The sequence below is a fragment of the Castanea sativa genome, chromosome 1, assembly GCF_040712315.1.
Source record: "Castanea sativa cultivar Marrone di Chiusa Pesio chromosome 1, ASM4071231v1".
NCBI classification, from domain to species: domain Eukaryota; kingdom Viridiplantae; phylum Streptophyta; class Magnoliopsida; order Fagales; family Fagaceae; genus Castanea; species Castanea sativa.
Genome location: NC_134013.1, coordinates 63,667,799 through 63,682,635, shown reverse-complemented (window position 1 = coordinate 63,682,635; position 14,837 = coordinate 63,667,799). Strand labels below are relative to the sequence as shown.

General features: G+C 38.7%; 1 protein-coding gene across 3 annotated transcripts; it reads right to left on the bottom strand.

The window, feature by feature from the left end:
• Positions 1 to 8,103: 8,103 nt before the first annotated feature.
• Positions 8,104 to 13,096, bottom strand: LOC142614842 (rRNA biogenesis protein RRP36-like). 3 transcript variants are annotated; one of them, XM_075787501.1, is made up of 8 exons: positions 12,991 to 13,096; positions 10,976 to 11,095; positions 10,777 to 10,815; positions 10,520 to 10,651; positions 9,320 to 9,372; positions 9,063 to 9,117; positions 8,444 to 8,518; positions 8,104 to 8,282 (listed from the first exon to the last, which is right to left on the bottom strand). In XM_075787501.1, exons 5-8 carry the CDS (start codon positions 9,367 to 9,369, stop codon positions 8,127 to 8,129), a joined length of 336 nt encoding a protein of 111 aa, XP_075643616.1. In that variant the 5' UTR covers positions 9,370 to 9,372; positions 10,520 to 10,651; positions 10,777 to 10,815; positions 10,976 to 11,095; positions 12,991 to 13,096; the 3' UTR covers positions 8,104 to 8,126. The 3 variants fall into 3 exon arrangements, with proteins under 3 accessions (XP_075643616.1, XP_075643602.1, XP_075643609.1); XM_075787487.1 differs by lacking the exons at positions 9,063 to 9,117; positions 10,777 to 10,815 and having other exon boundaries at positions 10,520 to 10,656; positions 12,991 to 13,089; XM_075787494.1 differs by lacking the exons at positions 9,063 to 9,117; positions 10,976 to 11,095; positions 12,991 to 13,096 and having other exon boundaries at positions 10,520 to 10,656; positions 10,777 to 10,808.
• Between the last annotated feature and the right edge of the window lie 1,741 nt (positions 13,097 to 14,837).

Here is a 14,837-nt window from a genome sequence, read left to right as displayed (position 1 = left end):
CCCCTCCTAAGCCCGTCCAAGCAAGGAGAAAACCTGTATTTGTATTTGGCAGTATCAACTACAGCTGTAAGAACAACCTTAATTCGAGAAGAGGACAGAAAATAGCTCTTAGTTTACTACGTCAGCCAAGTCTTCCAAGGGGCAGAAGCCAAGTACCCAAGAATTGAGAAGATTGCATTCACATTGATAATAGCTTCGCGCTAGCTGTGACCGTATTTCCAGGCGAACCCTATCTTGGTAATGACGGACCAACCCATTAAAAAGTTTATGAACAAGCCCGAGGCAGTAAGGAGAATGGTCCAGTGGGCGATTGAGCTTAGTCAGTTTAACATTGAGTACCACCCTAGGATAGCAATTAAAGCGCAAGCTTTGACGGACTTCATTGCCGAGTTCACCCTCCCAGACGAGGACAACCACCCCGACGATATAGAACGTTGGACGATACAGATCGATGGTTCGTTAGCCCAAAAGAGGGGAGGAGTAAGGGTTGTCATCATTACCCCAGGCGGAGAAATGCTTAAATATGGAGTCCAGTTGTAATTCCCAGCCACCAATAATGAAGCAGAGTACAAAGGAATATTAACGGGGCTAAGGGTCAAGAAAGCACTAGGAGCAAAAAACTTGCTCCTCTAGAGTGATTCTAAGCTGGTAATAGGGCAAATAAAGGAGGAATATGAAGCAAAGGAAGAGAGAATGCAAAAAATACCTTCGGTTGATGAAGCACTTAACACGAGATTGACAGGGTAGAATTCGCGCAGATCCCAAGAAGCTAGAACATAATAGCAGATGAGATTGCGAACCTAGCATCGTCGGGAGAAGGATCAACGAGCATGGATATAGAGATGAAAGTCCAGAAACACCCCAGCATTGACGAAGTCTTGACATTTGCAATCCAGAGTACAAATAGCTAGATGACCCCGATCATATCCTTTCTCCAAGATGGACACCTCCCTCAAGACGTTGAGGAAGCCAGGAAGGTCAAGAAGAGAGCAGCCAGATTCACGATCCTGAATGATACCCTGTACAAGAGAGGCTTTTCCATGCCCTACTTGAAGTGCGTCGATGAAGAGGAAGCCAAGTATATTCTGGAAGAGATCCATGAAGGGGTTTGCAGAGATCATGCAGGTCTCAGGTCTTTGGTAAGCAAAGTTATCCGAACAGGTTATTTCTGGCCTACTATGCAGGTAGACGCAAGGGAGCTCGTCAAGAAGTGCGACAAGTGCTAGAGATTCGAGAATGTCCAACACCTTCTAGCCAAGAGACTGACGACGATAGCCTCCCCGTGACCATTTGCACAATGGGGAATTAACATCATCGGTCCACTACCACAAGGTAAGGGACATGTAAAGTTTCTACTAGTCGCTATTGACTACTTCACAAAGTGGGTTAAAGTAGAGGCATTGTCAACCATCACTGAAGCAAAAATCCAAAGCTTCGTGTTGAACAATATAGTCTGTAAATTCGGGATTCCATAGATGATCGTATCAAACAACGGGCGGTAGTTCGATAGTCAAGGCTTCAGGGATTTTTGCTCAAGCCAAAGGATCAAGAACTAGTACTCATCCCTAGGACATCCATAGGCAAACAGACAAGCAGAGGTGACCAACCGAACACTACTAAAAATCATCAAAACTAGGCTGGACGATGCTAAGGGAGCCTGGTCGGAGGAATTGCCCAATGTCTTGTGGGCTTACAGGACTACAGCAAGAACCCCGACAGGAGAGACCCCCTTCAGACTCACTTACGGCACTGAGGCGTTGATCTCGGTCGAGGTGGGAACAACCAGCATCAGACGAGAGATATTCCACAAAGAAAGCAACGACGATCAATTAAAGGTCAACCTGGATTGCTTGGACAAGACCAAAGATGAAGCTTCCTACAGATTGACGAAGTATCAGCAGAAGATAGCCGAGTACTATAACAAAAGAGTGAAGCTCAAACAACTTGACATAGGGGACCTCGTCCTGCGCAAAGTCACCCCGGCATCCAAGGACCCAGCCCAAGGGAAACTCGGCCCAACTTCGGAAGGACCACATCGGGTTGTCCATTACTCAAGACAAGACAGTTACCACCTGGAAACCTTAGACGGACAGAAACTTCCATAACCATGGAACATTGAGCACTTGGAGAAGTACCATCAATAGATGTAACAAACAACTGTATTCATTTTTGAGAAGTAATAAAAGGATTATTCAGCCAATGACCTAATACAAGCAAACCTAGCAGCCTAAAAGCCCAAAAAATGGCTAAGTAACAAGATTCCGCATAGACGGATGTAAGTTACTGACAAAGCCAAGAATGATGAAATCCCTTAAATGGGTGTAAGTCACACAAAAAAAATGGCTAAGTAACAAGATCCTGCATAGACGGATGTAAGTTACAAATGAAGCTAGGAATGACAAAATCCCTTAAATGGGTGTAAGTCACAAAAAGAAAAAATTGCTAAGTAACAAGATTCCACCTAGATGAATGTAAGTTACTGACAACGCTAGGAATGACAAAATCCCTTAAATGGGTGTAAGTCATAAAAAGAAAAAATGGCTAAGTAACAAGATTCTGCCTAGACGGATGTAAGTTACTAACGAAGCCAAGAATGACAAAATCCCTTAAATAGGTGTAAGTCACAAAAAGAAAAAATGGCTAAATAACAAGATTCCACCTAGACGGATGTAAGTTACTGACGACTCTAGGAATGACAAAATCCCTTAAATGGGTGTAAGTCACAAAAAGGAAAAATGACTAAGTAACAAGATTCCACCGAGACGGATGTAAGTTACTGACGACGCTAGGAATGACAAAATCCCTTAAATGGGTGTAAGTCACAAAAAGAAAAAATGGCTAAGTAACAAGATTCCGCCTAGACGGATGTAAATTACTGACGAAGCCAAGAATGATAAAATCCCTTAAATGGGTGTAAGTCACAAAAAGAAAAATGACTAAGTAACAAGATTCCGCCTAAATGGATGTAAGTTACTGACGAAGGCAAATGAACGACAAAATCCCTTAAAAGAGGGTAAATCACGAAGAATGGCCAAATAACTAGGTTCTGCCTAGACGAAGATGAGATACTGACGGACAAAAACCCCTTCAATAAGAGTGCAGTCACAAGGTGCTAACGCAAAAAAAGTAACTAAAGGAATGAGGCAAACAAAGATCACGCAAAAACAAGAGTACAGACAAGTATACAATCATAAATGTAATTAAAGGCCTAAAAACAATGGGCAAACACCATTATTTTCATACTAAAATTAAAACCCCATAAACACTGGGCTAAAAACATTGTTCTTAAATTAGAAATATTGTTCTAAAAATGGAATTAAAAAGCTCAAAACACACTGAGCACCCAATATATATATATGAAAGAAGCCATAAAGAAAAAGTAGGTTCAAGCGTCTAGAGGAGGCAGAAGGACATCCCCAGAAGCATCACCCTCAAGAGCAGTGGACTGAGAAGCTTCGTTAGCTGCCATCCCTTTGTCCACCTCTTCAAGGTCTAGGTTCTCTAAGTCCACTCTAGCTGGATGCATGACGAGATACTGTCTCAAGAGCTCAAAGCCTTTGAAGTACCAAGTGAAGAGAACGGTATTGTACTCTTCTGTCATTTGGAAGGCTTCCATGGACTTCGTAACAATTGTTTTGAGTTTTTCCTTCGCTGCCAAGAGCTACTCGTCCTTCTCCGAGACTAGCTGCTTTTCCACCCTTAACTCGTCGGAAAGACCCTTAACTTGCTCCTTGGCGGTGTTAGCCTTTCCCATAGCGGTGATCAAATCTTTCTTTAGTTTGGAACTTTATGCCTCTAAAGCCTCCACCCGTGACACCGCTGATGACACCTTCGCCTCCTAAGTAAGAAACTCCGAGGTAATATGAAGGCTCTCCCCCAGTACCTACAAAAGAGGAGCCAGATCTTAAGACAATGTAAAATAAAAAATAAAAAAAGGATGAATTTGCACAGGTACATTACCTGGACGAGCTTGTGGAGGTGACAGCGCATAACCTCGTTGGGAGATGAGCCAAAGAATACTTTCATATCCTCGGTAGTAAAGGTCTCTTGCGCCCTTGCCAGCGCAACCCTAGCATCGTCCTAGACACTAGATGAACGAGAGTCTGCTTTTTCCTTCCCTTTGTCGCCAATCTGCAACCTCTTTCGTTGAGGGATGATCTCCTCGACCAAGGTAGCCGGGGAGGCTGTCCTCATCGTCTCAGTTCCGGGAGTGACTGGGGTACCTAAAGTGACAGAGGCCCTATTATCCGTCACACACACAGCCCTGGTCCTGATGTTAGAAAGGGGTTCATTCTTCTTGGCCCTTATTCGTGCATACATCCCTTGATTAAACTTCGTCATCATCCCTGCAAAAGGAAAATACTTGTAAAAAAAATGGAAGAAAGATGAAAAAAGGTCAACATGGACGAGCTCAAACAAACACTTACTCTTTTTCTGCTCGATGTCTATGTTTCGCAGGACAAAGGCAGACAGCTCTAGGCCGAGGCTAAAAAAAGCTAGGGTCCGCGGATCAACCAGATTGTCAAAATCTTCGATCGTCCTCGCGTACTCGATGGCTTTCTCAACCCGTTCCTTATACTTGCTCTTAAGCTTGGGCCGTCTCTTAACTACACGAGACAATGAACAGAAGAGTTAGTAACGATAAAATGAACACGAAGATTAAAGATTAAGAGGTTGGAAGAAATAACGACGCACCTAAAATCGAGGTTCTCCACTGACAGAGTAGCCTAGGGAGATCACCTCAAACTTCGTTAGAGGGAGTCTCCCAGTCATCCCCAGACACAAAAAAGAACTAGGACTTCCAGTATCTGAATGACAAAGGCAGTTCCCGGACGATCCTAGTCCTCCTCTCCCAAGGCACCAGTTCGTAGTACCTATGCTCTTTAGACGGCTTTAAACGGTAAAGGTAAACAAGCTCGTCCACCCTAATCATGTCCCCGTCTGTAGCAGTCAGCCATATCTCCATATAGCTAACCACTATCCTCCACGAATTAGGCATAAATTGCCTAGGAGCGATACCAAAATGTCCTAGAAGCTCCATAATAAAGGGGTGGATGGGTAATCTAAGCCCACTCAGGAAGGCAACTTCATAGAAGCACATCTCCCCAAGCGAGAAGTGGCAAGCTTGTTCCTCCTCATGAGGTAGACGAACCCTAACCCTATCTAGGAATTGGAATTTATCCTTAAATCTGGAGAGTGTTTCCCTGTCCAAACCACACACCTCCTCAAAGGCGTGAAAAACCCTAACTACTTGAGGGATGGAGACGGCGGTATTCCCCTCCACGGGGTCGTCATTGGATGACAGTCCAGTCCCAAGTTCGCTCGATATCACCTCAGACATTGCCCCTTTCTCACTCACCAAACTCTCAAACCAATTGATCGATTGACAAAGCATTGGGGATAACTCACCCAATACAACGCCTAAACCACTACCCTCAAAAACAAAATTCTCAACCGAAGGGAGAAAAGCACAGGAAGTACCTAAAGAAGCCCCCAAGCGTGCAAAAAAGAAGGAAACCAAGGGGCAAGCTACCCTCACCTTAGTACTATTGACCATGAAAACCAGAAAATGGAAGGAAAGAGATGAATCCTAAAAAACCTTAGAAAACCAAAAACAAACACACAAAAAAGAGCGAAAAAGGAAAATCAGAAATTTGTCATAATCTATGTCCATGCTATAAAAGAGGGAAGAGAAAAAAGGCATACCTCCAAAGGAAAATGTAGAAAGCTCAGCCACAGAACGCACCAGCCCGGAGAAAATCACAGAGAAAATTTGGAGAGTAAGAAGCTTAGAGCAATGATTGGGAGTTGGAGAAAGTGAAGGGGAAAGTGAAAAGAAGAGAAGTTTAAAAACTAGGCACAAAAAACTGAAATTCAGCGGGAAAACCAAGAGTCACCTAATTGGCACATTAACTGCACTGACCAGAGCGCGCCACATGGCCACGATGTGTGTGGCGCCGCCACTTCGCATTAAATGCAAAGCAAAACCTCAAGAGCCACGTCTAGTCAGAAAACCTTTCTTGTTCCAATGGTCGTCCTGACACACCACGATGACCACGGAACCTGGGAGGGCAGTTAATAGGACTGACGAGATACCTTCCCTTGGACGAGCTCATGAAACACCTTCGTCCACCCACAAAGTGGCATGGACGAGGAAGAGCAAGTCATTAATAAGCGGATTCAATGCCACGGACAGATTTAATGCCACGGACAATTACTAACCAGTTGTCAGACCGTTGGAGCCTCATCAAGACCTGTAGTAATAAGCCCTAAGGCATTACAAGAAGAGCAATAAAACTACAATCAAAGGCCCCAACGGCTAGAAACCACAAAGCTATATATACACACTCATTAGGAACACAGAAGGTACATAATTCCGACCTAAAGAAATACTTTTACTCTTCTCATTTTTTCTTAAATGATTTCTATATACTAACTTAGGCATCGGAGACGTTATGACAGACGCCACACCGGTGTCCATCTCAAGAAAGCCTTAGTCCCATTTTGCAGGAACAGTGATGAAGTCTCGGAATCATCTCGACGAACCCACTCGACTGACGATTTATACTTCATCAATATTATTCTTTTCTGGTTTCCTTAAAACCAAATTGAAACTACACTAAAAATCAAAATTTCACATTATGGCATTTATTTACATCCTTAAAACCAAATTGTCTACCTAAAACTCTAGACTTCACTACCTAAGGGTACTTGGAAGTTGGAATCACTGCCAAGCTTGGAGAACCATCTTTTTATTCCATTCCTAGAGCCTCATTTTAATGGACTTAAGGGATTATATTGAACCAAAATTACATCCTTTAAAATCCTCAACAAAGACTAAAATTGAATAAGAAAACAAGTTATAACTCAAAAATTAAATTTGGAAAAACATTTAAAAAAAAACAACTTAGTAACTAGATTATGATTCTTGCATCAATCCAACTTATGAGGGAAAAAAATTAAGGAGCAAAAGGAACCTAAATTGCAGTGACAAAACCTAAAAAACCTAAACCCAACTCCCCCTGCAGAGTGGAGATGTTACCGCCTTAACCAAGATGGAAGGATATACACATATACATCTCCAAAGCTTGCGAGACCATTAAGTTCGTTGCTCGCTGTTGTTGGACCTACGACCTATGATATGGCAATGGCATGTATCTATGGTCCTTTGCCACATTCTTCTTTCTCCTTTTCTCAATAAAGGTGCCAAGCTTGCCAGATGCCTGACCAAAAAAATAGTAATAATTAGTAAACTATCTTTTTCATACAATTTCTTTTTCATATCATAATAAAAAGTATAAAAGGTACCTTTAGATCTTCATATTTTCCGATAAGCCTTTGCTTTGCTTCCGGATTACACCTGCAAATAACAGACCCAAGTCAAATTAAATAGACCACTGGTAGGCTTGTCTATTCGTTTTAGTGCGCACCATTAGCACATCATCTTAGAAGTGTTAAAAAAATAAAAATATAAAAAGGAGGAGGAAATACAAATACATTCATGTGGTATTTCAACATGGAAGTAACTAAGCACCACTGCATATTTTCTCTCCATCTACTATATGAATTATTGCCTCAGAAAACAGAACTTATTCATTTGGCACAGCTTACTAACATCACCAACCCCAAAGCCACCGCTAACACTTTTCCAAAACCAAAGACAAAATGTTTCAACAATAAACATCTTAACCACCACCATATCTCCAGCGCAATGCCCCACACTGCCATTAAAATACCATCATCAGCACCAACACTACTCGACCCATGCTCACATCACATGCATTTTCATCAAACTATTTATTTCTCAGCAATAAAGAAGAGAAGAGTTCAGATTAACCAGTCTGAAAGCTTTGATTCACAAGCTTGAATTATCAACATATGCCAATGGCTTAAATCATAGGACTAAGTTGCTTTTGGGTTTAAGGTTCTCTTAAGAACTTGGGGTTTGTTTGAGTAAGAACCCAAGAAGAGGTTTTTCCCCTATTTCCTTGTAAGAAACTAAGGCTTCAATGTACAATCAAATTGAATCCTTGTCCCATTGGACTCCTGATTGAATTAGATATCCTTTCAAGAAGCATAGACAAATGCATGCGCGCGCACACACACACACACAAACATATATATATTTATAGAGAGAGAGGTGGAGATAGAAGGATGACTATAATTTTTGAGAGATAAAATGGTTGTTTCCCTTTCTTTGCTGCTTCTCTTTGTTTCTTCTTATGCTCAGCCAGAATTGCTGCATCAGTATGCTGAACTGACTCAGACTTCAACTGCTTATCCTGAAAAGACAGGTGATCCACAGGGCCACAGGAAGAAAATTAATATTTAAATGCACAATATTTTTAGAGAGAAAACAAAATTTAGAGGAATTATAAAATTGTGAAATGAAAAACCATAATCAGTGGAACTTTTTTTTTTTCCCGAAAGGGCCAGCACTTACAATCCAAGAGATGTTTTTCTTTAATTCATCAACGATTTCTGCATCATTTGATTTTGCTAATTGCTTCCGCAGTTTCTGTTATATCCAAAAAAGAGAAATTTACACACAAGGATAAGAAATTGAAATCAAAATTCCCATACTTCATAAATTCAAAATCTTACCTCTCTTTCAGCACATGATGAACAGTAAGAAGATATTAGTAAATGCACTAAAAGTCGTAGGGGACAAATTGAAATTTAAAGGAATATATAACATGGCGAGATAAATGACAGGCCAATGATCTTTAGTTCAAATTAAGGACACTCCACCACCCATAAAAATGGGGTATGATCATGGGATCAAGCACTATGGAGTGAGTTACTAATCGAAAAACATGGTGAGATAAATAACTAGAATCAGAGTTACATATTTTCCAAAAGGTTTAGGCACTTATTATCCAAATTATGCTGTGTTTAAATCTGTTGATGGCATATGGATCCTTGGATTTGTCTAATTTCTTCTGTTCTTCCTGTTACACTGAAAATAAAGTTTCACGGAGGAGTAATTATCAAGAAGCAGAATAAATTAAGAGAAAGTTTCATATTCATCATAAATTTATTTAAAAAAAAAAAAAGATTACCTTTATTTCATCAGGAAGATATTTCTTAAACATAAAATTATATTTGCTCCTAAACCTGTAAGATCCAATATATATTATCCATACAACAGAAGTTCTTACAAAGAAATGTTAAAGAAATAATTGGGAAATGTAGATTTCCATTTTAGTAAAAAAAATACAGTGCTTGGAAGAAGACAACCAGCACACAAATGATTTACAATATTTTCTTTATTGGTAACTACACAAATAACCAAGGGGTCTTGAACACACAAACTCACCTTGCTCTTAAAAGGGAGAAGGTTTCCTTCGCATAAGAGCTTATAGGCATGATCTACAATAAAAAATTAGCAAGTACTGAAAACCTCACATCAGAAAATATTTAATTAGAGCCTAGTCACTGAATTGCCCACCGTCGGGGGAGAAGGATGAAAGACCATGGCCTACTTGACAAAAAAAAAAAAAACCAAAAAGACAAACACACACACAGAGGCATACTGCTTATCATCAAACGTACCAGTACCACATAAAGATTCAAAACGGGGATCACATACAACCTGAAGATAATGAAATATCAGTGTCATCTGGCATACATCAATGTAGAAGAGCATTTATAAACATAACTACTAATTTACTAAAAGATGTTTATTTGGAACATGAGATGTTATGTCCATCTTATATTTCAAGACTACAAATTTTTACCAGTCCCATCATAGCAATAAGGAGAGTAAGACCCTTTATAGAAACAAAAACTAGTAAAACATGTATCATTACGGGCATGCTAAAAAGTAAGCATTTTTTTATATCTAAATACTTCATTAAATAAATAAATAAAAGAGGCAACCCATGTACCCAGGATGTGTATCTCAAACATATTAGAAAAAGAAAGACCAACAATAAGCGCAAAACAAACTATCAAGCATGTCAAGCATATTAGCAAAAGAAAATAAAGAGTAAGTATTCATCCACTTAAATAAAGATTTGAGGAAGGAAAGCTTGAGATCTGGACTAGATTTTTCACATCCTTCAAAGGTCCTAGCATTTCTCTCCACCAAAGACACCACATGATACAGTGAGGGATCACATTCCAAATCACACCACCGCTTCTACCAAACCTGCCTTGCCAACTAGCTAAAAGCTCCAGCAAACCCCTTGGCATAACCCACAAGTCCACAGCAAACCCAAAGCTCTTGAGCAATGAGCATTAGACTCCAGGCGTAAAAAATCCAAGAACAATGCTACCCATTGACAGCCTACTAGTTATTTAGGTATATACAATCTTGGGATAGACATAGATCAATGGTGGACATGCCTTAAATGCCCTGCTGCTGCTAGCTGAATCTTTACCATTGACACAAACTTATTCTACAAAGGATAACAACTAGAATCCCTAAAAGCATTTGATTCTACACACTACTTAAAAAATGACCAAACCAACATAGCAAAATAAAAATTCAACCAAGCCACAAGCAAATCATTACCTATTCTTGTTTGCCTGCTCGGATTTCTTTTCTTGATTTGGCTTTTTATAGACCCAATGCGACCCATCTGAATGCACTTTTTTGCAATTGTTCAAATGTCGCATCTACCAGTCCACACTCTATCTCCTCCTCCTAGTCTTCAAATCATTATTAAAGAAGAAAGGAATATATTAAAAACTAAAAATTTTCAATAATTAAACTTAAAATAATTTAAATTAGAAATCTAAAAACTTTTTGTGTGGGTTACTGTTACTCACATCTTCCAAAGACGAAAATTCATGTTTATCTCTATCCTCCTATCATTCAAAAAAGAAAAACAAACTTTTTCAATATTCAAAGCGTTATTAATGAAAACTTTTCTAAATTCTTTAAAAATAATTGAACTTTTTTTTTGAGAAGTAAAATAAATTGGACTATTGACAAAATAAAAATATGCAGGTGTTTATGGTTTCTCACATGTTCAGAAGAGGACAATTTGTGTTCATCACTGTCCTTGAACTTTGTTTTGGTTGAATGGGAAACTGGGTAATCAGTTTTCTTCATTGTTAGCCTCTGAACCAAACAGGTTTTTTTGCCCTAAAAGTTAAACAAAACTTGATGTTCATTGTTCAATGAAATTATCATTTTTTTTTTAAATTTTTATAATGATAAAGGTAAAAATTTGATTATGACATTATTGTATAATATGAATGAAATAAAAATCTAACACCACAAGCATACATAATGTCCCAAACAAACAACATAATACAAATAACAATGTTTCCAACCACTTTTCTTAATGATAACTTGCTTTTTAACAACTAACAACACAGGCAAACTCAATCTTCTAAACCTAGCATACTGAACCATTCAGAATTTCATTGAACTAAGGACAAAGATTACAACCCAAGACTAAACTGGCTCCAGGGCTGGGAGCCAGCTAATCCAAACCAACAGAACACAAATGAAGAGTCTAAACAAACTCAACTTCAGACACAAGTTCAAATACTGCACTGCAGAACAACACAGTCAAATTCATCCAAGTATACCCCAATTTGCACAGAGAATTTTGCTAAGGATGGAGTTGTCCACCTAATGATGAACAAACCCAACAAAACTCTAAAACCCATAATCATTTTTTGTTAAATTTTCTTGCCTCCTAGGCATGAGAATAAACTGCTTAGCCCATTTGGGTGAAAAACCCCTAAATTACCTGGAACTAATTCTGGCAGGTGAGGTCAGTTGCCTGTTTGAGTTTGATTAATAGTGAGTATTATTGTCTAGATGTGCAACTAATATGAGGGAAGTTCCCATGTGTCATAATATATATATATATATATACACTGGTTACATTTTCTCAGAAACCACACCTAACCATGAACAAACCCAACAAAATCATGAACAAGCCAACAAAAGAGCAAACTTAGGCCAATGGGTTGTAATGAAACTGTTGGGAAAGGCTTATACGTCATATGCTAATCAACAATAAATCCTTGATATTATATTAATTTCTCTCTTGCACAAGTCATGTTCATATAAATACATAATTAAAAAAAAAAAAAAAGGTAAGCTTCAAATTGACGAGCCTAAATTATTCCAGAAGAGGCAATTTTCAAAGTAACAGTGTGAGGGAGGGCAATATAGTAAGTTAACACACATCTGAAAAGTATTAACAAAATAGCATCTCGAGTTTTAGAAACTCGAGTTCCATTTTAAAACTCGAGTCCCAAACACTCGCTTTATACTTGATGACGTGGACAGGAAATTCCAGAAAATGCCACAAAGATCTCGAGTCTGTAAGACTCGAGATCTAAATCGAGTTCCACAGATGCAAGACCAACGAAGAGAACCCAGGCAAAACATTCTTCGTTGAAGAAGAGAGAAACTCAGTAGAACACGAAGAAGAGAGAAAACGAAGAAGAAAAGAAGAAACTCAGAACGAAGATGATGAAGAAAAGAGGAAGAAACCCAGAAATGCAGAACATTCTTCGTTGAAGAGGAGAAACCCAGAAGAACATGAAGAAGAGAGAAACCCAGTTGAAGATGAAGCCTGAACCCAGGAAGAAGATGAAGCCCGAACTTAGGAAGAATGGAAGATGATGAAGAAAAGAAGAAGAAACCCATAAACGAAAGGGAAAAATGGTAGAACTCAGGTATCTAAAACTCGAGTTCTACGTGAAAGACAAAAAATGTGGAACTCGAGTTTCTAAAACTCGATTTCTACGTGGAATTTTTTCCACCTCAGCTTTTACCTCTTGAGTCTCGAGTTTTAAAAACTCGAGTTCAACCTTGAACTCGAGTTTTTAAAACTCAAGATGCTAGTTTCCCACTTTCTTTTACAAGAGGACAATTAACAATATTCTTAGAAAATTAACGTTAAATTGAAAAAAGATACTATTCCAGAATCTAGAAACTACAAACAACACACAAAACAAAAAAAGAGAGAGTGTGTGTGTCAATAATAATAATAAGAAGTAAAAGAAGCAGCTCACTTGTGGTGACCATGGGCAAAAAGCTAGAGTAATTGCCAAACGCCGGGTCTCTTTCTGTGTGTCTCTTCCTTTGGATTTTTAGCGTTGAAGTAACAGGCGAGGAGCCAATTCAGAAAAATACAAACATATTAAAGAGGTATAGCGCTGGATTTTAATGGCATGCTTTTAGTTTTTAAATAATATTATACGTGTTTTTAAAAAAATTGAAAATTATTGTTTAAATACACGTACCAAACGGGCCCTAGTCTCTAAGATCATTCCACTAGGTTTGGGTGTCAACTAAGCAGTAAATGAACCAAATTATTTATAAACATCTCAAACTTAATTTGGGATAGGTTGTGTTTAAAGTCAATTAAATAAAGTTTAGTTCAAATGTAAAAATGTATGTGTGAACATAAACAGATTTAACTATAATATAATATTATAGTTTTATATGTATATTTGACTAAAAGTGTACTTGTGAATGGAATGTGTTAAGTCTAAAACTAAATTCATATAATATCAAATTTGTATATGTAGTTTGTTGATAATATAAACAAATCTTTCGTGGTAAAATTCATAGATTTGTGAAATGATAAGAAATTTTAGTCATAGTTTTAATATATAGAAAAAGAATAAGTTAATCATGTAGCTCGTTAACAAACTTGAGCTTGTTTTGAAAAAAAAAAAAAAAAGAACCAAACTCAAACATGTAATCTTGTTTGGTAATAAGCTCTAACTTGGATCATGTTCGAAATAAAATTAAATAAAGAAATCTAAACTTTTAATACTCGGCTCAACTTGTTTATAATTCCATTTGGACTTTAGACTTCTTGAATTGGAGTTGGATCAAAACATACGATCTTTGTCCAAGAATATCTTCTAATTTTCTTTTCTTTTTTAAATTCAATAGTTACAATAAGGTAAAGGGATTTGAACTCTGGATGTTTCTATCAAAAGGTGCTAGTTGAGTTACGAGATTCTTGGCAACGTCCAAGAATCTTAAGATAATATACATTAGAAAAAGTTTAGCTTTGAATTGGTTTGGAGACTATCTATGTATACTTTTTGTGGGGGGCAAAAAGATCCTGATGGGAACGTGGGCCTTTTGGGCCGTGTTAAGGAAGGCCGACCTGATCTTGGGGTTAGAAATTGTTAGTACTATGGGTCGGCCCATACGCCGAGGATCCGAGGATACAGCCGAGGGTGACCTTATCCTCGGATGAACACCGAAGAATTCGGGATTTCATAGTAAAGATTAGGGGATGACATGGTTAAGGCCAATGGTTAAAAGGGGGGAACCCTAGAACGCCCCAGAAGTACCGATGTTGAAGAAATGTCAAAGATAAAGGCTGCTACCTCCACATTAAAGACCCTGCACCTACCACCCTGGCCGCATTTATGGGGAAGTGACACCTCAACAAGAGAGAAACTTCGGTTACTATTCAAAGGCACTTGAGAGGGGAAATATCTAGGCTAAGGGGAGGTGGGGCAACACGTGTACAAAGTATTCAAAAGAGTAGTATTTAAAGAGCAATCTAAGACGAAAAGGGGGCTCCCTCTTTGTAACCTAAAGGAAAGAGAAAAAGAGAGAGAAATTATATAAGAACAGTTTCTCGGCTTACGTCCGAGCAGATTGACTTATAGCATTCTTTGTTGTTTTTAAGTGTTTATAATCTTTGGCTTGCTATTTAATTCTCAAACACTTCTAACCTGGGTTTCAAGCCCACACTCTACAAATTACATTGTTTAAGGCTCGTTGGGCTCGAGCCCGTAATCTTGTTCTTTGGGGCCAGGTGCAATTGTGCACTTACAATTGGCGCTCGTCTGGGGAATCTAGTCTAGAAGCGACGGAGGTACTATGGCGA

What these genes read in the sequence shown, in the direction of transcription:
- LOC142614842 (XM_075787487.1), bottom strand. Translation starts at nt 10,586, where the DNA reads ATGGGTCGCATTGGGTCTATAAAAAGCCAAATCAAGAAAAGAAATCCG. An exon ending in TTCTCCCTTTTAAGAGCAAG is followed by an intron (nt 8,519 to 9,319) that starts GTGAGTTTGTGT and finishes TGGATATAACAG; the next exon opens with AAACTGCGGAAGCAATTAGC. An exon ending in AGAAAAACATCTCTTGGATT is followed by an intron (nt 8,283 to 8,443) that starts GTAAGTGCTGGC and finishes CTGTCTTTTCAG; the next exon opens with GATAAGCAGTTGAAGTCTGA.